Source organism: Equus przewalskii, chromosome 21 (assembly GCF_037783145.1).
Source record: "Equus przewalskii isolate Varuska chromosome 21, EquPr2, whole genome shotgun sequence".
Taxonomy (NCBI): Eukaryota; Metazoa; Chordata; class Mammalia; order Perissodactyla; family Equidae; genus Equus; species Equus przewalskii.
The window spans coordinates 45482970-45504604 of NC_091851.1; the positions used below are offsets into that span (position 1 = coordinate 45482970).

The window sequence follows — 21635 nt, forward strand, 5'->3', positions numbered from 1 at the left end:
CAGGCGAGAACACAGATTCCTAATTCTTCCCCACAGCTGCTCAGACCCTTAGTGGCTGCAGATGGCAGACCCTCTTCTGGGGCCCCTGCCCCCATTTCAGTTGTCTGCCGGGACCATGTCTCCAGAGCTGACGTCGCTGAGGGCCTGCTGTGTGCCAGGCCCTCTATGATGACTCCCCATTTTTCCCATGAGGAAATTGAGACACAGAGATCAGGGGACCTCCCCAAGACTCGGATTTGAACCAGCACATCTTACTCCAGAGCCGTGTGCCGAACAGCAGCTTGCCCCAGTGCTCGCAGCCCGTAATGGGCATGAGAGTCGCCTGGAGCTTTCTGGCGTTTTCTTGTGTTTCTGGGTGGAATTCGATGGGTCTGGGGTGGGGCCTGAGAGTCTGTATTTCTCACACACTCCCAGATGGTGCTGAGGATTTGGCTCAGGGAGCACGCTTGGAGGAGCAATGTCTTATGCTGCCCCAAACCACATCCTGTCCTTTCCAACACGCCCATCATTTTGGGGGGCATGTTCTTTATTTCACAGATCATTCAGGGCTCTTGTGACAGAAGACCAATTCTAAGTAGCCGGAACAAAAGAAGAACCCCTGCCTATGTAACAGGGACAGCCAGCCCTAACCTAAACTGTGGGGAGTGGGGAGGGACAGCCCCCTAAGGGAAACGTGGGATGGATGCTGGCCAGACCAGAGTAGCCACCCACGGGATTCTGGGAGCACAGGGACACTGGCAGTTGGCTTTGTTCCTCCTCAGCTTCTCACGCGTAAACTGACATTGAGGAAATGCTAAACTCCCTCTGAATGATGACTGACAAGCCTGCAGTCTCCAGGCTTCTGTCAGGGTCCCGGGAAATGTGGTGGGGGGGCGGGGAAGGATGGGTTGCCTCATTAACAGCTCCCTGCTTCCCGAGACTTCAACTTGACTAACTCAGCAAACCTTCATCGTGCACCCGCTAGGAGGCCGCCAGGGAAACTTTCCCAGATAAGACTGATGGTCCAGGCTGGTGCTCCAAGAGGCCTGGAGACACCTCTCCAGGATGCCTTGAAAGCCTACCAGCAGCCCAGGGGCCAAACATGGCTCAGGTAGGAATCTCGTTAGGCCCGGACCATTTTAAAAAGTTTTGACACTTAGTAGCCAAATAATAATTATCAGGGGATTTCACATAAAAATCTGGATTTTCAGCTTCTCTTGACACATCTGAAGCTCTGAAGACACGAGGCCTCCTTTTCTGCCTGGCAGCAGTTGGCTGGAGCTGAGTCGTGGCCACCCCTTGTGGATAGCACCTGTGCTCTGCAGTTTGCCTCAGTCCCTACCTCCCCCTATTGCCTTACACTCAGCCTGCCTCTCTCAGTCACGTCATCTGCCTGTCGCTTCTAGGCATTTGAGCTTGCAAATCTTGGTCTTAATATCTGGTCTTGTGGGAGCCAAAAGACTGCCTTCCCAGTCGGCGAGCTCCTCAGCAAGAGCCTGCGGGTGGGAAAGTGAAGGGGCAGTGGGCGCCCATGTAGAACAAGGAGGGGTCTGAACCAAGACTTAGCAGCTCTATCCTGGAGCCCCTGAGTGGGTGAAATGGGGATGACACCACTGAAATTTTTATATCCACCAAATGTTTTTGGTTGGCCACCATGCATCCATCATCTATGACTCTATCGGCTCAGGACCGTCCTTTGAGTTAATTCCACTTGCAGATCCCTCTGCCTCCACCTGCACCCCCGCCCCCGGCTCCTCACATGGCCAGCGCCCCCCGTCCCAGCAAAGACAGCAGCACGGCAGCAGGGGCTTCCCAGGCCTCAGAGGTTCCCCCTTTTATTCTCTATCCATCGCCTGGCTTTATTTCCTTTGTAGATTCATTTTCTTGAGTCATAGAAAGGTAGATCATCCTGAGGGGGCCTGACCTAATCAGGTGAGGCCTTTAGAAGAAGATCTAGAGGTCAGAGATTTGAGGCAGCAGAGACACATGCTCTCTCCATTGTTGGCTTTTAAGAAGCAAGCTTCTTAGGAATTTTAATTGCCTCAGTCACATATTTACCTTTCCCATATTTTATTAGTTAGAAACAAGCCACAGGTTCCACCACACTCAAGGGGAGGGGATTATACAAGGCTGTGACTCATGGGGCCACCCTCGGGTGCGTCTGCCAGAAATGGTTCCCCCAGCTCACCCTGCTGTGGAATTGGGACTGCACTGGAGTTTTCTGACCCCGTATCTTCTATCATACACATGGTGAGCGGTTGCTAAGATTTTAATGTGGGGACACACATTTAGGGAAGTGTTCGTAAGGGAATATGCTGGGCTTATAAGGAAAAGTTCCCTTTAAAGGCAAATTTCTTATCAGGCCACTGGTTCTACAGCATTTGGCCTGCAAAGATTTCTTAAAGAAGACTACCAATTTGACCCGCGTGAGGTCTCAAATTTAATTAATTCTCTGGTGGTGGAGTGACACGGTTAGATGATAGAGCTTCTTGGAGAAATGCCCTCTCCACTTCTCTTTCACATTTAACCCATCTTCAGAAACATGGAGTTGGTGCCCAATTCTGAGCGCCAGTGTTGGGAAAATGCCGAAAGTTGGTGCCCAGTCGAAAAGTGCTTTACAAAAGGGCTTCGAGTTCACTGTTCGGGAAGCCATGCACGGAGCTTATTTTTTCTCATAAAAAGTTTTCAACTCTGTATATTGAAATCCATCCATTTTTCAGATAGTAAGTCATGACCAATTTGTAATAGAAGTCAATAGTAACATAGGATTTGTTTTGCACGTATTTGCTCTGCAGCTAACCAAACAGAAATACTTCTATTTCACGAAGTAAGGGATCTATCATCTGTCTGTCTTTCTGCTTATCTATCTACCTATCTATTTATCATCTATCATCTGTCTGTGTTAGTTTTCTGTTGCTGCTATAATAAATTATCAACTTCGTGGGTTATTTTAAACAACGCAAACTTACTCCTGTCTTGTTCTGTAGGTCAGAAATCCAGCACAGGTGTCCCTGGATGACAATCCGGTGTCACAGGCTGCACTCCCTTCTGGGGGGTCGGAGGGGGTCACCCGTTTCCTGTTCTCTTGGGTTGTTGGCAGAATTCCATTCGTGGCTTGTGGCTCCCTTCAGCCAAATCCCCAACCAGTGAGGATGAGTCAAGTCTCTTCCACACTTCACATCTCTCCTCCTTCTTCAGTCTCATCTCTCTGACCCAATCTTCTGCCTCGTCTTTCATTTTTACCGACTCACTTGGTTAAATTAGGCTCACCCGGATAATGCAAGATAATCTCACCATCTCGAGGTCCATCCCCTCAATAACAACTGCAAATCCCTTTTTCCATGCAAGGTAACATAGTCACAGGTTCTGGGGACTAGGACGTGGACAACTTGTAGGAGTGCGTTACTCTGCCTGTGACACCATCTATCCATCCATCCACCCACAGATGTGTGATTGTATATGTGCATCTACGTGTCAATTTATGTATCCATCTACCCACTCACATATGTATGTGTGCATGCATCTCTATTTGTCATCTATCAATTTGTGTGTTCTCTCCTCAAGAAAGAAGCCTCTTTTTAAAATCACTTTCTATTTCATGTGAGTTGTCTTAACATTCTACAGAACATGAAATACTGTAGCAAAGATTCCACTATAGGCCTCAGCTCACAGAGAATGGTAAAATTCCTGTATCAGAGTGTCTGTTCTCGCTTCTTTTTTTAAAAAAATTAAAAATACAGGAAAGTTCAGAAAATACGTAACAGATTCCTCCTGCACGATCTAGAATGAACAAATATTAACATTTTGTAGTATTTGCTTTTGAGTCTTAAAAAAAATCTTACTTTATTATATTATATATTAAATAAAATAAAACTAATAAAACAAAAAAGATAATAGATGTAGTCTGATGTATCTGGCACTAATTGTTTCAATCCATGTTTTCATACTTTGCAAATCAATTTATCCACTGATAATATATTCTATTGATTTGTCTCTTTAAACTATGTATAGAAATATCATACTGAATTTATCATTCTTCAGCTTGATTTTTAAACTCAACACTGTGTTTTTGAAGATCTGGTTGTATTGGTATGTACAGATCAACTTCATTTGTCTGAATTGTAGCAGAGTGTTCCATCCCATGAAGGTGGCTCATTTTATTTCCCATTCTCCTATTTATGGACATTTAAATTGTTTCCAACTTTTTTTGGCTAACTTCACAATGAGCATGCTTACACGTGACTCCTTAGGCACAATGCAAGAGGTTTTCTAAGAAGTACACCTAAAAGTGAAATTGCTGGGTTATAAGATAATCATTTTTAACTTTACGAGTTATCAGCAAATCCCCCCCAGAGTGGTTGTGTCATGGCTCGTTTCCACAAGCTGTGAGTGAGAATTGCCCTGCTGTCATGCTCTTACTAATGCTTGTTATTAGCAAATTTTTAATGTTTTGCCCATCCGGAGTTTGTAGGATTCTGTATATATTCCACATTTGTATATATTCTTTGCCTGTTATATACACTGCAAATATTTTTCCATGTCTATTTGTCCTTTGAAGCCCATTCATTTATACTGACCCACATCATTACAGACATCTTGCCTCTTCACTCTATTTTGCATAACACCTTCGTTCTGGGATTATTTTCTTCTGGCTGAAGCATCATCTTTAGAATTTCCTTTAGAGAAGAAAAATTTCTGTTTTTATTAGTCTGAAAATACACTTATTTCATCCTTGTTGTTCAAACATATTTTTGCCGGACGTGCAGTCCTTGGTTGACAGCTATTTTCTCTCAGCACATCAAAGCTCTTGTTGCACTTTTATTTGGCTTCCATTTTGCAGTGGAGAAGTCAGCTATTAGTCTACTCATCTGTCCTTTGAAGGTCTTTTATCTCTGGCTACTTTTAAGACCTTCTTTTAATCTTTGGTGTTCCATAATTTTACTTTGATGTATACAGGTCCACGTTTCTTTTATTATTCCATTAGGACCCATTGGGCTTTTATGGTTTGTGGATTGATGTCTACCCAGGAAATTCTCAGCCTTCAGTCTCCACACCTTGCCTCTTTCCCATGCTCTGTCCCGTCTTTCCGGGACACTGGAATAACGTGTCTTCGATCTCCTCTATCTTTCATGTCTTTCAGCCTCTGTTTTCAGTAACTTTGTGTCTTTGTGCTGTCATCTAGATAATTTGGTTAGATCTCTTTTCAAAATTCCACTAGTTTTCTTAATCCTCTGGGTTAGTTTTTGAAAAGCTCTATTGAGGTATATTGAATTTTAATGTTATGCATATTTAAGGTGTACAGTTTAAAATAAGTTTTGACATATGTATGCAGCTGTGAAACCAACAACACAATCAAGATAATGAATCTATCCATAATCCCCAGAGTTTCCATATGTCCCTCTATAATTTCTCTCTCTTGCCCACCCTGCCACCCTCTCAGCTCCAGGTAACCGCTGATGTGCTGTCTGTCACTACATGTTAGTTGACTTTTTCTAGAATTTTATAGACTTCATACAATATATGTTCTTTTTTTGGCTTGGGTTTTTTTCACTCACCATGACTATTTTGAGGTTCATTTATGCTACTGTGTGTACCCATAATTCTCTCCTTTTAATTGCTCAGGAGTAAGCCATCAGAGGGATATGTCACAATTTGTGCATTCACTTGTTGGTAGACATTTGGTTTGTTTCAGTTTAGGACTGTTACAAATAGCAGCTACTATAAACATTCATATATGAGTCTTTGTATGGATATACCCTCTAAATTCTTTTGGGTAAATATCTGAGAGTGGATTGGCTGGATCATACAGTAGATGCATGATTAATTTTTTAAGAAGTTGCCAAGCTATTTTCCAAGTGGTTGTATCATTTTACATTTCCACCAGCAGTGTGTGAGAGTTCCAGTTTCTCCACATCCTTGCCAGCACTTAGTATGGCGTTATTTTTAATTTTAGTCATTCTAATAGGTGTGCGGTGGTATCTAGTAGTTTGAACTTGGATTTACCTAATGCCTGATGATACTGAGCATTCTTCATGTGCTTATTTCCCATTTATGTATCTTCTTTGGTGAAGTACCCATTCAAATCTTTTGCCCATTAAAAAGAATGGCTTGTTTGTTTTCTTATTATTGAATTTGGAGGGTCCTTTATACACGGTTAGAAGTCCTTTAGCAGATATGTAGTTTGCAAATATTTTCTTCTAGTCTCTGCCTTATCTTTTCATTCTCTTAGCAGTGTCTTTTAAAGAGCAGACATTTTTAATTTTGATGAAGTCCAATTATCATTGTTTTCTTTGGATTGTGCTTTTGCTATCATAACTGAAAAACCCTCGCCTAACTCATAGTCACAAAGATTTTTCTCCTAAGTTTTCTTTTAAAGTTTTAGACTTTTAGGTTTAACATTCAGGGCTATGATCCATTTTTGCATAGGGTGTGATGTATAAGTCAAAGTTCTTATTTTTGCATGTAGATATCTAATTGTTGCAGTACCATTTGTGCATCCATCTGTTTTGATGCAGATACCACACTGTCTTGATTACACTACCTGACTTGAAGATGACTATAAAGCTAAAGTATGCAAGACAGTGTGGTATTTGCATCAAAACAGACAAATAGGTTAATGAAACAGAATAAAGAATATGGAAATTGACCACATGTAGCTGGTCAATTGATTTTTTGACAAGCGTTCGAAGGCACTAGTCTTTTCAACAAATGGTGCTGGACCTGGAAACCATGTCCACCAGTAAGCTGAGGCAATTACAAGTCTTACTTCATTTGTTTCTCTCCTCTCAGGTATCACCGCTTTCATTGCTTGATGTCCAATGTCCTGAAAACCACTGTTTCAAACATTTGTCCAGTTTTTTATTGGGGAGGGTAAATCCAGTTACTGTTACACCATCTTGCCCAGAAGAAGTCCCTGGACTATTGCAATGGCCTCTGAATTTGTCCCCCTGCTTTTACTGATTTGTCAGGTTTTAAATGTAATTGTTAACATATACTACGTTTTCTTTCCAAAAAGTTCCATGTAATTATTTTTCAAATCTGCTTGGTGATTTTTGTAGTCTTTTGCTCTTTACTCCCCTTTTCTTCTTTTTATTGAGGTATGAATGATATGCGTACAATCCATGCGTATTTCATGTACACATCTTGAAGATAAGTATACACCCATGAAACCATTACCATATACAATGTCCTAAACTTATCTATCATCTCTACAAGTTTATTCACTTCCTCTTTTTTTTAAAGAACATTTGACATAAGATCTGTTCTCTTAAATTTTTATGTGTGCAATGCAGTATTGTTGACAATGTGCACTACAGTGTACGGCAGATCTCTAGGATTGATCCATTTTGCGTAAGTGAAAGTTTGTACCCTTTGATCAACACCTCCTTGATACCCCCTCCCTCCAGCTCCTGATGACCACCATTCTACTCTCTTTTTGTGAATTTAACTATGTTAGATTCCTGATATAAGTGGGATCGTGTAGTATTTTTTTTTCTGTGTCTGTCTTATTTCAATTAGCCTTATGACTTCCAAGTTCATCCGTGTTGTAGCAAATGGAAAAATTTCCTTCTTTTTTTAAGGCTGAATATTATTCCATTGGATGTACATACCACATTTTCTTTATCCATTCATCCATTGATGGACATTTGGTTTGTTTCCATATCTTGGCTATTGTAAATAATGCTGCAGTGAACATGGGGTGCAGATGTCTCTTCAAGATCCTCATTTCAATTTGTTCGGGTAGATACCCAGAAGTGGGATTGCTGGATCATATGCTGGTTCTCTTTTTAATTTTTTGAGGATGCTTCCTACTGTTTTCCATAGTGGATGTGCCAATTTACACTCCCAACAGCAGAGTACAAGGGTTCCCTTTTCTCCAATCCTTGTCTGTACTTGCTGTCATTTGATTTTTGGTAATAGCCATCCTAACAGGTGAGAGGTGATATTTCATTGTGGTTTTGATCTGCATTTCTCAGATGATTAGTGATGTTGAGCACCTTTTCATGTATCTATTGGCTATTTGTGTATCCTCTATGGAGAAATGTTTATTCAGGTATTCTGCCCATTTAAAAAAATTCAGTTATTTGGTGTTTTTGCTATTGAGTTGTATGAGTTCCTTATATATTTTGGATATTAACCCCTTATTCCATAGATGGTTTGCAAATATTTTATCCCATTCTGTAGGTTGCTTTTTCATTTTGTTGATGGTTTCCTTTGCTGTGCAGAAGATTTCTAGTTTGATGTAGTCCCACTTGTTTATTTTTGCTTTTGCGGCCTGTGCTTTTGGTGTCAGATCCAAGAAATCATTGCCAAGGCCAATATTAAGAAGGTTTTCCCCTATGTTTTCTTCTAAAAGTTTTACAGTTTCAAATCTTATGTTTAAGTCTTTAATCCATTTTGAGTTGACTTTTGTGTATGGTGTAAGATAAGGGTCCAATTTCACTGTTTTGTATGTGGATGTCCAGTTTTCCCAACACTATTTATTGAAGAGACTATCCTTTTCCCATTGTGTATTCTTGGCTCCCTTGTCGAAGATCAGTTTATGGTAAATGTGTGGGTTTATTTCTGGGCTCTTTATTCTGTTCCATTGCTCAATATGTCTGTTTTTATGTCAGTACCATATTATTGTTATTACTGTGGCTTTGTAAGATATTTTAAAATCAGGAAGTGAGCTTCCTGCTTTGTTCTTCTTTCTCAAGATTGCTTTGGTTATTTGGAGTCTCTTGTGGTTCAACCTGAATTTTGAGATTTTTTTTCTATTTCTGTAATTTTTACTCTTATTTTCAATCTTTTTAAAAAACACACTTAATATTTTGCATCTGATAATGCCAACATAGGAGGTTTGGCATGTGTGACTCTGATTTATGTAGTAGCTCTCACTTACGGTAACTTGTTTGCTTGTTTGTTTTTGGATTTTTGATGGTGAACTGAAATTTCTAGAACTTTGAGATTTGGATTGGAGGTAGGTTTCTCCAGTAATGATTTGTTTTGCTTCTGCTGGGTGCCGGGGGGCACTCCCTGGGCACTACTTTAAATAAAATTCTTGGTTTTAGGTTCTTTCTTGTCACTGTGTAGTGTGAATTCAGATTGCAAACCCATGAGAAGATTGTCTTATTGTTATGCAATTAACAGGAGAGACTTTTGCTCCCTTCACTCAGTAATGAGGTTGGAGATTTTTTAATGTCCTGTGGCGGGTGGTGGAGGTAGAGTGTATGATTTCTAATTCACTCATATATATGACCCTCTGAGGTCTCAGCTTTATGCAGGAGCAGAGGTTGTGTCTTCCCCTTGACTCACCTAGAGTAGATTCTGGGTTGGAATCCTGCACCCTGCACCCACTAGACCACGGAAATGGGAGATCATGCTTAACCTGGTGTGGCAGATGGCCTCAAAATGAAAGATCTCTTCCCTTTCCAGGGTTTAGTTTTCACTTGGTTTTTGAGTTTTAAATATCTTACCTTCTAATCAGAACACCAATACATTTAATATAAGCTTTAAACATTTTTATATTTTAATCTGCATTTTTAGTTGTTTTCAGTATCAGGGTAAGTGTGGTGGTAGTCAGGGTAACTAGTTCACCGGACTGTTAGAAATGGACTTCTTCTTTTTAACCTCGTTAATTATTCTTTTCTCATCAAGAAGCTATATATTTGATGTCGTCAATGAGCCACCTTTTCCTCTAGGATTATTATTTTTTGGTCTTGTCTAAGAAATCTTTCCTTACTCTCAATATCTCAAAATCACCAATACAAAAATATATTCTCTTATGTTCTCTCTTTCTGTTAATGTAAGGAAGGATTTATTTTTATTTTTGTCCATATAGGCAACTATGGACCATGGGCCACACTTGGCTTTTGACCTGTTTCTGTACACCCTCCGTGAGCTGGGCATGGTTTTTACATTTGAATGTGTGGCAGAGTTTGTACGTGGCCTGCAAAGTCTAAACTACTTCTTATCTGGACCTTTATACCAAAAGTCTGCAGACGCCTGGTTTAAGCCACTTTTTGGTCACTTATTTGCTATATTTTAACTTCCGCTTTACATTTGGAGTTTCTGTCAGGACACTGCATTCCATTTCATTCATCTCTTTGTTTGTTGCCAACTCCAACCGCACTGAAGTGAAAATGGCTGGTTTCATTAATGAAAGGACATGAGTAAAGGAGAGGGATAAGAAAATTCAGGATCCATTTTCAGAGTGGAAACGGAAAAATGCAGAAAATTCATACTTGGATGCCTAATTGGCCTGACATTAACTAGAGGCATAGAGATTCAGGGGCCCACAGGCTGCGGCTCTGCCGTGCCCAAAGCAAGCGCTGGACCATGGGATTGGATTTTATTGATTAATCTGCAGCTGTGTACAGCGCTGTATGAGGCATGAAACACTCAGAGACTTGTTCCAGGAAGATTCCGGCAAATGGGACAGTGAATTGTGAAGTCCCAGGTGATTCGGGATGAGTGAGGAGGAGGGTTAGAGGTTGGAGCGAGGGGAGCAGGGCGCTCTGTAAACCCTAAGATATACATGTGGCATTGCAGGGAGAGCAAAGGAGAAAAGCCGGCACTGAGAATGCCATTCTCTTAATTGATAGTGTTTTTCCTTACAAAGCAGAAGTCTGTCTGTCTGAGGCCGGAGTCTGCTCTCTAGTCATCACACAATTTACTTATTCTATGGCTAGCTCTCTCAGAAATGACAGCACAATCTCTGAAGTGAGACTGAGACACAAACCGGGAGACATGGTGGCTGCCACTACACATGGCCTAGACCCTTTGTCACATTCTCCACAGCACCAGCAGCTTTGGCCTCAGTCCCAGGTCCTGACTGATGGGATCCGGAGGGCCACCACACCTCCACTCCACTTTTCTTGGCTTTGTTATTCCCTGTGGGATCCAGAGAGGAAAGTGAGAGGAATAATAGGACAGACCACATATTCTCTCCCCAGGATGAGTGTGTGCAAGGTAGGCCATGTAAATCTGTAAGACCCTCTCCTGGGACCTACTTCCTGCCCTCAGAGTTGGCTTATAAGAGGGGCAGCGGGCGTGGGGGGCGGGGTAGGGGCGGAGTAGGCAGGGTGGTCAGTGGCTTTCAGCCGGCATCGAGGTACATGACAAAAACCGTACGTTGCCTCCTCTCATGAGCTTCTCATTGGACTCCAGTCAAAGCCGGTGTCCCCTGAGCTGTTGACCTTGGCCAACTAGCCGTCAGTGTCCCTGCTGGAGCTGATGTGGGGTGAGAAGACTTTCTTCTGATGCGTCTTCCAAGAGGCCCATCAGCTACAGTGTTGTACTGATCTTCCGCAAGTGTCAGTAATGTAGGCTCTTGAAGGGTGTCCTCGAGAGAGCCCGAGAGAGCAGAGGGGCGCCGAGGGTAGGGGCGGGATTTAAAATCTGGACCTCAAATGGCAGCTTATTCTCAAAAGATGTGAACCATTGTACAGGCCAGCTAAAAGCAGCAAATTAGACATAAATACAGAAATCTGGATTGATCTTAAAAACACAGCCTTAAGTAAAAGTAAAGTGACGTAAAGAATGGCTCTGTGCTACAAGATCACACACAAAAGTGACACTACATATTTATGAGGACGTGTGCATATTTAAGGATGTTTGTCAAACACACTTGAGTGAATGTCTCTGGGGGAAACAGACGAATGAGAGCGAGGCGGAGGGAAGTAGGAGGAAACACTCCCTGGTGTGCCTGAGGCGGGGCTCCTGGAAGCAGCGCCTGACACGGGGTTCTCACACGACTGATTTACAGAGGGTGGGCTCTAAGGAGGCTTGTGAGGGAGTGGGGAAGTCGACAGGGCAAGGGAAGAACCAAGCAAACATGGGATATTGGGGGTCCAGTCCTGCCTGATCCTATGAGGAGCTCCGGAGTGCGAAATTTACCCCAGAGATTGTCCTGTTCAGAGGCAAAGGGACTGAGCTGTCACAACCTGCGACAGTCAGGCAACAGCTAGGGGCCTTTCCTGGGGGGTGTGCCATCCTCCCATCCCTAGGCCTCTCCATGCAAGATGGCTCCCGTTGGCCAAGGGCGATCCTCTTGAGAAGGCAGGAAGTGTGAGCCGTTCATAGCCAAGATCCCAGCAGCTGGGCATGGATGTGCAGCCTGGGGTAGGCGGTGGGGACGAGGTCCTCGCAGCATCTGCTAAACCGCAAGAGACCTTGTCTGACTGTGACGGCAGGTCACAGCCCTGGTCTCACCCTGGCTGTTCATTCCTAGGGGCTTGCTGCTCCAGGAGAGCTGCATGCAGAATGTTCTGGGAGAACCCAAGAGAGAAAGAAACAGACTCTGCCTGTGACTAAACAAAATGTTGCTTTGAAGACAATGCCAAGATCCGCTCGGGCTCCTCTAACTGCAAAATGGTCCAAATTGCACCTTAATGAGATCTGAAGTCAGGGGCTGGGGCTCTCCCAGCAGTCCTCTAGCTGTTTTCAGAGTGGAGTCCCTTGCACATCCATTTTCCAAAATCGAAACCTCCCTGCAGTTCAGACTGTGCCATTCTTAACACTTGCAAGCTTGTGGCAGTCACCCACTGACTTGGGGCCAAAGGTGCCCTGCAGCACACGGAAGAAGAATTGTCCCACGTGCCCCCGCCCCCCTCCCTCCCTTTGTCTCTGCACTTTGAAACCACTCATGCCCGGCCCAGCAGGAACTCTGACTGGTGCAGAGGTTTGTGATCAGCAAAGGGCAGACCTGTTGCGCCCCCCCATCCTGGCTCAGATAGCTCTTTTAGGCACCTGTGGTCTTGACAAGCAGGGACAGACTGCTTCAAAGAGCAAGGCAGGCACCGCTGGGGAATGCAGCTCCTGCCCAAGGCTGGGGAGGCCACAGGGCCATGTAAGTGGAGCTTCCCGCAAACATGGACACCAGAAAAGATGAGTAAAAAGTCACTTTCTCATTGTTGCTACTGTAAAAATCAGAGCCCAAGAGGATACTGCATTCCACAGATCTTACTTAAAATTCTGCCCGCAGCCCTGGTGATTAGGGGACTGCGGCTGGATCTTGGCAGCGGCTCAGACAGAGGAGAAAGGAAAATGGCCAAGCAGCTTGCCTCGCCACACTCCCCAGCCAGGTGGTTCTGAAGAGCATTGAGGGAGCAGAATTCTTATAAACTGAGGCTTGTAAAGGGAAGGGAGTCCTTGTGGCTCGACCAGGCAGCCTGAAGCAGTGCAAAGACATTTCCAACAGCTGAGCACCACTGGGGACCCCTAGCGAAATGGTACAGAACGCTGGATCTGGAGTCTAGTTCCCACGTGGCCACGCGGTTGGTCTCTTAGGGCACATCTCAGCTGCTCTGCGTCTCTGCTCTTTCGCCTGCAAAATGGGGGCGCTAGACTAGCTTGTCTGTTTTTGGTAGCACATTCCTATTAGTAAAAAATTTTGAGTCTGCCCCCTAATAAAGGCCTAATTGTTTATTTACAAATTATACATAGGTTCTATTCTACGAATGTATTATGTACATTATAAAGGCCATGCAACAATAAATATCAGAAAGCCAAGATGAAAATAAATATAAATAGAAGCTCTAGAATTTTCTTTCTTTACTCTTGTTGTGCTATCCCACTGAGATGTAAATACTCTGTTTTGGAGATTAGACCAGCTGATCTGGAAGGACTTCTCTAGATAGAAAGTCTGCAATACCCATTTTTTCAAAGGAGACCCTTGAGACCGGCGCTGTCCAATATAGTAGCCACTAGCCACATGCGGCCATTTAAATTCATTAAAATGAGACCAGACGTAAAACTCGGTTCCTCAGACATACTAACTCCATTTCAAATGCTCCATAGTTGCCTGTGGTTAGTGGCTACTGTATTGGTCATGCAGATGATAGAACATTTCCATCACTGCAGAAAGTTTTTGGACAGCCCGTTTATTAAGTAGTCAAGACCACGTGATTCAGCATTTAATTACAGCAGCTACCTTTATTAAGCACTTGCTATGTGCTAAGCAGCTGGGAAGCATTTCATGAGCACTATCTCATTTAGTCTCTGCCACAGCCTTGGGAGTTAGGTCCTGTTATTATCCGCATGTCACGGAGGGGAAAATGAGGATAGGAGGGACGAGGAATGTCCAAGAGCAGACGAGCTACTTAGAGGTCGAGCCCGTGTGTTCTCCCAGGCACCCCACAGGGACTTGGGCTTTACCGTCTGAGCATCGTCTTTTCAGATTTTTTGTGGGCATGAGCTTCTGGGCGGCTGTTCTCAAGCCTGCTTACTGCATACGTGTGTCTCTGTCCCACAGGTACAAAGGGAATTTCTCACAGAGCCGAGTTCAGCTGCGAGCCGGCAGACTGCGCAAGCCTCTCTGGGTGCCGAGGAAAGATTGCCCCCCGCCTCCGCTCAAGGGGCTGGGGCCACGCAGGGCCCTCCAGCAGGCTTCTTCAGAAACGGCAGGTAACGGTCTCCTTGGAGGTGGATCCAGACTGGGCACACAAAGGCACCAGGCTGCTGGGGATGCAGGATGAGCAGGAGATGGCCATCCTTGCCCTCAGGAGCCTGAAGTCCAGCAGGGGGACAGACGCATGAGGGATAAAAAAAAGAGTGATATCTGTGGAACAGTCAACGTGACCCTAAACTAGGGGTAAGGGTACTGGGTGAGAATACTGAGAATCCAACACTGAGAAGACAATGAACACTCCTGAGTACTGGCCACGTGGGCTGGGCCCTGTACTCAGTACAGCTCTCTCCAGGGCCTGGAAAACATGAATCAGAACTCCTGGTACCCCCCCACCCCTCCATCTTTACAAAGGAAGTTCACTTGATTCTTTCCACAGGGCCGTTGTGAGGGTAAAATGGGTCAGGATGGGCTTAGAGTCCATGTGAAATAGCAATCTGAATAGCTATGACGTGTGAGAGTGAGGGTACATTGCTTACATGTGAAGTGGTAAGAGGTGCGCCCTTTGTCATGCTTGGAGACAAACAAGGATGAACTAATGGGGACAGCTTCCTGGAAAAAGGGCTATTTTAAGTTGCAATCACTGGGCAACCAGGACAAATCGCTTAACTTCTCCGGACCTCAATTTCCCCTCCCTTTCTTCCCTCTCCCCAGACGTAATGAGCCCAATCTCAGCCTGCTTGCAGGGGGTTGACTGGGAAATGTGAAGCCCATCTGTGAAAAGGCTGCAGGGTCCCATCTGGCCAGGGGTGACTGAATTACCATCTTTTTGTGGCTAACTGTTGTCTGTTTGGCTCGAGGGCTGACCTTGGGCTCTGTCTGATGTCCCGATGATTTGACCCCTGGGGACAAGACTGGGACATCTTCTCATCCACCTTTGTGTAGCTCCAGGGCCCCCTGCAGGCAGATGGCACTTTTGTGCTCTCCCCTCCAATCCCCCAGGAGGCAAGGATGAGGATTAGCCTTTTGTTTCTCCTTGAGAATTTAAACCAAGGTAGGTATTTACTCAACTGGATGGCCAGTTGTGCAAGGAAAAGCATTGTCTTTGATAGGGAACATCAAGGGTTCGGATGATGTAGGAGAGGCTGGGATGAGGTGGGGCAGGGGTAGGCAGAGATGCTATCAGGGAACAGCTTTGTCCTTTCTTGATTGTCTGTGGCCCTCATCCTCAACTCTGCTACCTTCCTCTTTCTCCAATAGATATGGCCAATGGAATTGCCCATTGGGGTGTGCTTGGGTGAAACCATCTCCACCATAGAACCTAACAGAACCAACCAGAAATCGGTCAGTTGTCCCAAAAGGCAGAGCTTTCCCACCAGCTCTCTTCTCCGCACCTTAAAGAGGGCTGAATCAAGCTGCCCCTGGAAACTCACATCAGCCTCCATGTTTATATTCCTAAGCTCCATGCTATGCACTGAAGGGGCAGAAAAGAAAATTCCTGCTCTCGATAAATGTACAGGGTGAAAACAGACAGACCAACGAGCTGTTCACCCTTTGCTCAGATCACATGGGGAATAACGTTGGCAGGTCTGTAAGCTTCTTCCTTGGAATCTTATGTCATAGAGCAAGTTGATGTGGGTCTTACCTATCCATTGGCTCAACGTGACAATGAAGCAAGCTACTGAGGGCAGTGAGCACTTTACAGACTCTAAAGCAGATGATAAAAGCTGATTGTTATTATCTACTGAGCATAATGTGCATAAGTACATAAAAACTGGCTTATGCTGAGTACCAGATGCGAGTGGGGCACATGGTAACAAACATTTGTGTTGTTTAGTAGAAGACGAGGTCAGTGTTGGGGACGGAACCCAAAGCAGGAGTTTTCTTGGGAGAGAGAGGGCTTCTCCAGGAAATTCAGATGTAGGGAGAATAGAACAGAGGCTTTCTGGACTGGGAATGGTGAGTAAAGATTCAGGGCCAAGAACCAAATCTTGGAGGGTGGGTTGACTCCAGGCGGGCTGGAGTGCACTGGGCCCCGCGGTGGATGTGGGAGCCGCTGAAGCCGTTGTTCCCACTTGGTACCACGTGGACTGGTTTCCTAGGGCTGCTGAAGAAGTTTCCACAAACTTGGTGACTTAACAAAAATTTATTCTCTCCCAGTTCTGGAGGCCAGGAGTCTTACACTCCCTCCCAAGGCTCAAACAGAAGCTCCTTCCTTGCCTCTTCCAGCTTCTGGAGGCTCCAGGCATCCTTGGCTTTTGGCCGCATCCCTCCAGTCTCTGCTTCCATCTTCACACAGCTTCTCCCCTGGGTTTCTGTGGATCAAATCTCCCTCTTTCTCCTACAAGGACACTTGTCATTGGATTTGGGGCTCACCTTAAATCCAGGATGATCTTATCTTGAGATTCTTAATTTAATCACCTCTACAAAGACCTTTTTTCCAAGTAAGGTCAGTCACAGGTTCTCTGGGTTAGGACTTGGCCCTATTTTTTAGGGGCCATGATTCAACCACATCAGTTTTACAATTTTCCCCTTTCTGTGAACCAACAGAAATGGCCTTAAAACGTGTTTCTACATGAAAAAGGCTGTGGCACACATGGACCCTCATTATATAACAATTCACGTTGTCTGTGCTCTTACTGTGTGCAAACAGTTTTAGTAGGAAAGTTCTATTATAAACCTAAATCAATATAGAATCATTGAAACGGAATCTTCCAGTCCACCAGCAGCAGGACATGTTCCATACTTGGGGGAAGTGTTATCCAAGTGGCTACAGGTGGCTTCAATCCCAAAATGGATGTGTTGGGCTATGGGACCCATAGCTTCTCTTTAGGAAGAAGGCCCGGTGGCAGGCTGGATAGGGGCTGGGCAGGGCCTCCGTGTGTGGCTGTGTGGATTGTGCCAACAGGGGCTGAAATCCAGCCACCACACTGTTTGTCTGACCCTGTGCTCTGGCTATGGGGCTGTGTTGGCCCAAAGCAAGGAGCCCTGACTCCTCTCTCCTTCTCCCACAGAGGGCGCCTTTCCACACATCCTCCAATGGAAGCAAGTGCCTCCCCCTAATTTGCACATGTACCCGGTGTGCTCATGGTGACCCCGAGGGTCCCAGTGTAAGCAGAGAGATCAGCTGGAAAGCCTCTGATCTTTCATTGTCCTTTAAATCCCTCTGTCCCTTTAAAAGCTTCTCTCAGCCTCAGGAAATGGTCCTCCTCCCACCTATGTTGACTAATGGTGGTGGAGATCTTAACATTCCCTCCACAGTGGGAGAAATCCCACTTCTGTACACGTCTTGTCTCAACATCAGTTTCTCATACCAAAATTGTAAGAGCAAACTAGGGGTGCCAATGAATGGTGGGTAAAACCAGGTCCAAACAGAAAAAAAATAAAAATCAGAAATAAAATCCGAATCTGGAGCTAAGAAACAAGAGGCCATCTATAGTTCAAATTCCCCTGGGAATGTAGCCGCCCTACATAGGTAATAATGTCTCAGCAACAGCCTGGAGTGGTGACAAATGTCCGTGCTTTCATGTTTATTATTTGAGCAGCGAGTTGAGCCAGAGGTCTGGGTCACTGGTGCCCATTTTCAAAGGGCTCCCTCCCCCACAATTAGGAAGAACATGGAAGATGTCCACTAAGGGCAGGTGTGAGCCTGCGGGATGAGGTCTAAGCACTGGCCCAGGGAATATTAATCAGCCCCTATTCCTTATTGAAGTGTCAGAGTGGGAGAAGGGATGAGGGGCTGGGTAAACCTGCAAGCCCGAGGTGGACAGATCATGATGGACACCATCGAGTCGGAGGGTGGTAGAGTGCATTAAAATAAACACCACCTGGAAATCAAAGGGGATTGGGGATTTTACTGCCACAGCTTGCCCATATCAATATTTCACAGTGGAGTGACAGGCGGTCTGAGAGTGTTGGGTGTTTGAAGACAAAGTACCGTAACTTCAAAGTAACCTAAAGATGGGCCTTGGTCATCCACCACTTACAAACAACTTTCTTGTCTCCTTTGACCTGGCAGGTCCTGGATGGAGAGATCAGAGCTGGCTTCTCAGTGAGGGACTGACCTCTCCGTGTCTGTGTGTGTGACTGTGTGCGCATGTGCTTGCAAGTCCAAGCGTGTATATTTTGGGGGGGAGAGGACCTGTTTCCCATGGCAGCACAACGAAAGGATGATCTTTTTGGGTGACCTAGGGGGCTGTAACTTGGGGGGACTTGGTGAAATCCAACAAAGAAATTGAGAATGACCTTTGGGAGGAATTTCCCAATGAAAAGGTAGGGAAAACCTTTGACCCTGATCCTTGTAGGCCAACTGGAATCAGTAAAACATAAGCAGTCAGGGATACTCGTGTGCAGGGGCTGTAATAGGATGTTATAACTGATTCTTTGTTCTTTTTATTTTTGGAGAATCTTCCTGTCAATAATTTATGAGGATGAGAGACAGAGAATGTTTTTGAAAAATATTTTTTAAAAGGATGCTTAATTTCCCTCTCCTTTAAACTATCCTGATAGCTTGGTACTAATCATTCGAATTAACAGATGGCTTGGCAGTGAAGTCGTCTGCAAGCAGAAGGCCAGAGGAGTTATGAAGGATAAAGACCTAATTTATAAGATTTTATAGTAATTGCAGTCTTTGAGACTGTCCCGAGAGTCTGTTTTTTAAACCTAAATTCAGTGGTCCATCCCATCCAAGTTTCCAACAAGGGGATGGGGGAAGCTGGCAGTTTCCTTTTAGATACAAAGCAGAGCTGACTTAGCAGACACGCCAGGCTAAGTGCCCCTGCGGATGGGCAGAAGCATCGCGATTTGGAAGCACGCCCCTCCTCACCCATGTTCGCTGCAGGACGAGGGCCGAGATGTGGTGTTAGCGGAATTAATCTCAGACACCTGAGCTGCTTCTTTGAGGGGACTGGTGAAAAGAAGGTTCTTAGATATCAAGTGACTGAACATCCCAAGGAAAGCAAACACCTACTTGAGGGGAAACCTTATAATTCAAATGTTCTTTATGGGACGCCCCTGTCAGTGGGTGGCTGGGGAGCCAATGATTGTCACAGGGTGAGAAGCTTCCCTGATGAACTGGCTGAGTTCTGATAAATTGAGACCCTCTTCAAATGTCTCTCCCTCGTACTCTTCTTCTCTTTTTCCATTAGCATCCATCCCTGCCCTTCGGGTTAATTTTCACAATATAAGGTGCATTGATTGCCAAGTGAAACCACAAATCATGCTCAAGACATAGATTTTCATGAAGCTGATGGAAGTGACCATTGGGTTGATTGATACCCATTGGTAGAGTCAGATGAGGTGACAAATGAACAAGAGAAAACTGATGAAGACAACTTCAAGAGAGTCATGTGAATATCAGAGACTTAAGAGAAGCCCTTGGAAAAATTTAGAAAACCCTATAATATATTTTGGGTGGGAAAAAGTCCCTTTCAATGATCTTGTGATGAAAGTAGATACAAGGGGAAGAATAGCCCCATTGGCCTACCCCACAATTTTGTGTAGAAGTGTACTCTGCCCCATTAGGCCTTAATTGACCTTTGTTGATTTTAACAATTAGCTCATAGGTTTCCATTATACCCCATAAACTGAAGGTTTGTTTTTGTTTTATCTATGTAGGTTTATCAGCTTATTTTCATGACTTTTGGTTTCATTGTTTTTCAAGACAAATTCTCAATGTCCCTAACTCACCACTATTTGCTGTGAAATTTTGGATCCATTGTGAACGAATTCATCTGAGGTGGCCTTTCCCCGGTGGCCATGATCTCGGTTAATAAGGACCTTGTTTACCAAGCTGGATAGATCATCTCCACTTTTGTACCTGGTTCCTCAGCGTGGTAGCAGGTCCTCAGTGAGTGTTTGCTGAATGAATAACTGAAGAAGTAGAAGTAAACCTCTTCCTTTAAGCTTCCTTGAAGCTCAGCTTCAGTTGAAAAGACAATCAAAAGAAGCCCCAAATCTTCCTTGAGAACAAAGATGGAAGTGTGTACCCTGGAGATTTCATTTCTGATAGTGTTTTGGAGACGCATCAACAACAGAAGGAGCCAGTGGGTATCTAGTTTGGATGGCGGTGTGCTAACGAGCATAAAAGAAACTTCATCTGTCCTTTCTTCCTAAAAGAAACTTTTTCATCTAAAAAGAAACCTCCAGCTTCCTCCACCCCCTTGCTGGATTCAATTTTGTGGAATTGCCATCTTCAACCTTAAGGGTAATCTATCTAATGCCACCTCAGTTTTACTGATGAAAGCTCTGGAGGAATAAAGATGGCGACTTTGAACCTGAAGATGTTTACTCTGATGTCTTTTAACCCGGGATCCTCTTGACGCTCCAGTGGAACCAAATCTTAAGTGGGGGATTTGTCTCCAAAGCCAGCACTTTAGTCAAAACCACCTGTAGTCAAAATTATCTCTGAAAAGTCTGTAAATCAGTCATAAGCGTATGACTGGTGTCCACAACTCTGGGCAGAAATTCTCAAGCACAATATGTTTGAGGAACATGGGGGTAAACGGAGGACACGAAACAGCCATCTGTCCATCTGAGCTACTCTGAGGATAGACAGCCAGCCCTCCCCCTGAGGAGGGGAGCGAGGGCTTCTCCACCGCCCGCACTTGTCTGTGCCGTGCATGCCGTCTGCTGCATCATTAAAGCCTCCACAACTGTTATGACATCTTAAGGGGTTAGTTTGTGGGGGTGGGGATTAACAAAGACATTGGAGTTGTGTCTTCTGGGCGATGGGGCGGGGAGGGGGCAGAGAGCTTCAAAGTCAGGGTTTAGGTTAAATGTGTGATGCGACCTTGCTGGGGTGGCTTCTCATCTCACCTGAACACCTGTCTTTCTGCTGCCAGCTTAGGATTTGGGGGGCAGTTCTTCACTTGGCAATTACTCTGTGGCCAATTGGGCCAACAAATGTAGGGCAGACCATCTCTTCTGGCTTAAGGGAAAGTCATCCATCAAGTCTTGTCATGAAAGTGGTTCCTCTAATGTTTACTTCCCAAGTTAGGGTCTCACTTAAGAAGAGAAGCTTTGCAGGTGTCTGTGTGTGCGTGTGTGTCTGCGCACACGGCTCGTGTTCAAGTGTTATTTTTCCATTAGAAAAAGCAATTGAAAAACCCACATGTCCATACAAAGTCGGTGACACCATCTGAGCGGAAGGCACTGCGGATTCTCTTTTGTTGTGGTTACACAATTCCTGATGCATTTCTCCTGATGAGGTCACTGCTCTGAAATGAATACTTTCCTTTTCAGAACGTGGGGCGCTGTGGGGATGAACGCAACATCACTGAATTCTGTTTGCATTTCAAGTGGGACTTTCTAGTCTCTGGGAGCTTAA

At 44.7% G+C, this 21635-nt stretch overlaps 1 protein-coding gene across 3 annotated transcripts in view; it reads left to right on the plus strand.

Moving 5' to 3' along the window:
• ZNF831 (zinc finger protein 831) overlaps nt 1–21635 on the plus strand; it is a 106686-nt gene that overhangs the window by 48492 nt on the left and 36559 nt on the right. For all 3 annotated transcript variants that reach the window (XR_545797.2, XR_011531249.1, XM_070589644.1), the window contains one exon: nt 14216–14367. Coding sequence is in view for 1 of the 3 variants with exons in the window: in XM_070589644.1 (XP_070445745.1) it covers nt 14216–14367 (152 nt within the window). In the remaining 2 variants the exon portion in view is untranslated. The remainder of the gene's footprint in view (nt 1–14215; nt 14368–21635) is intronic.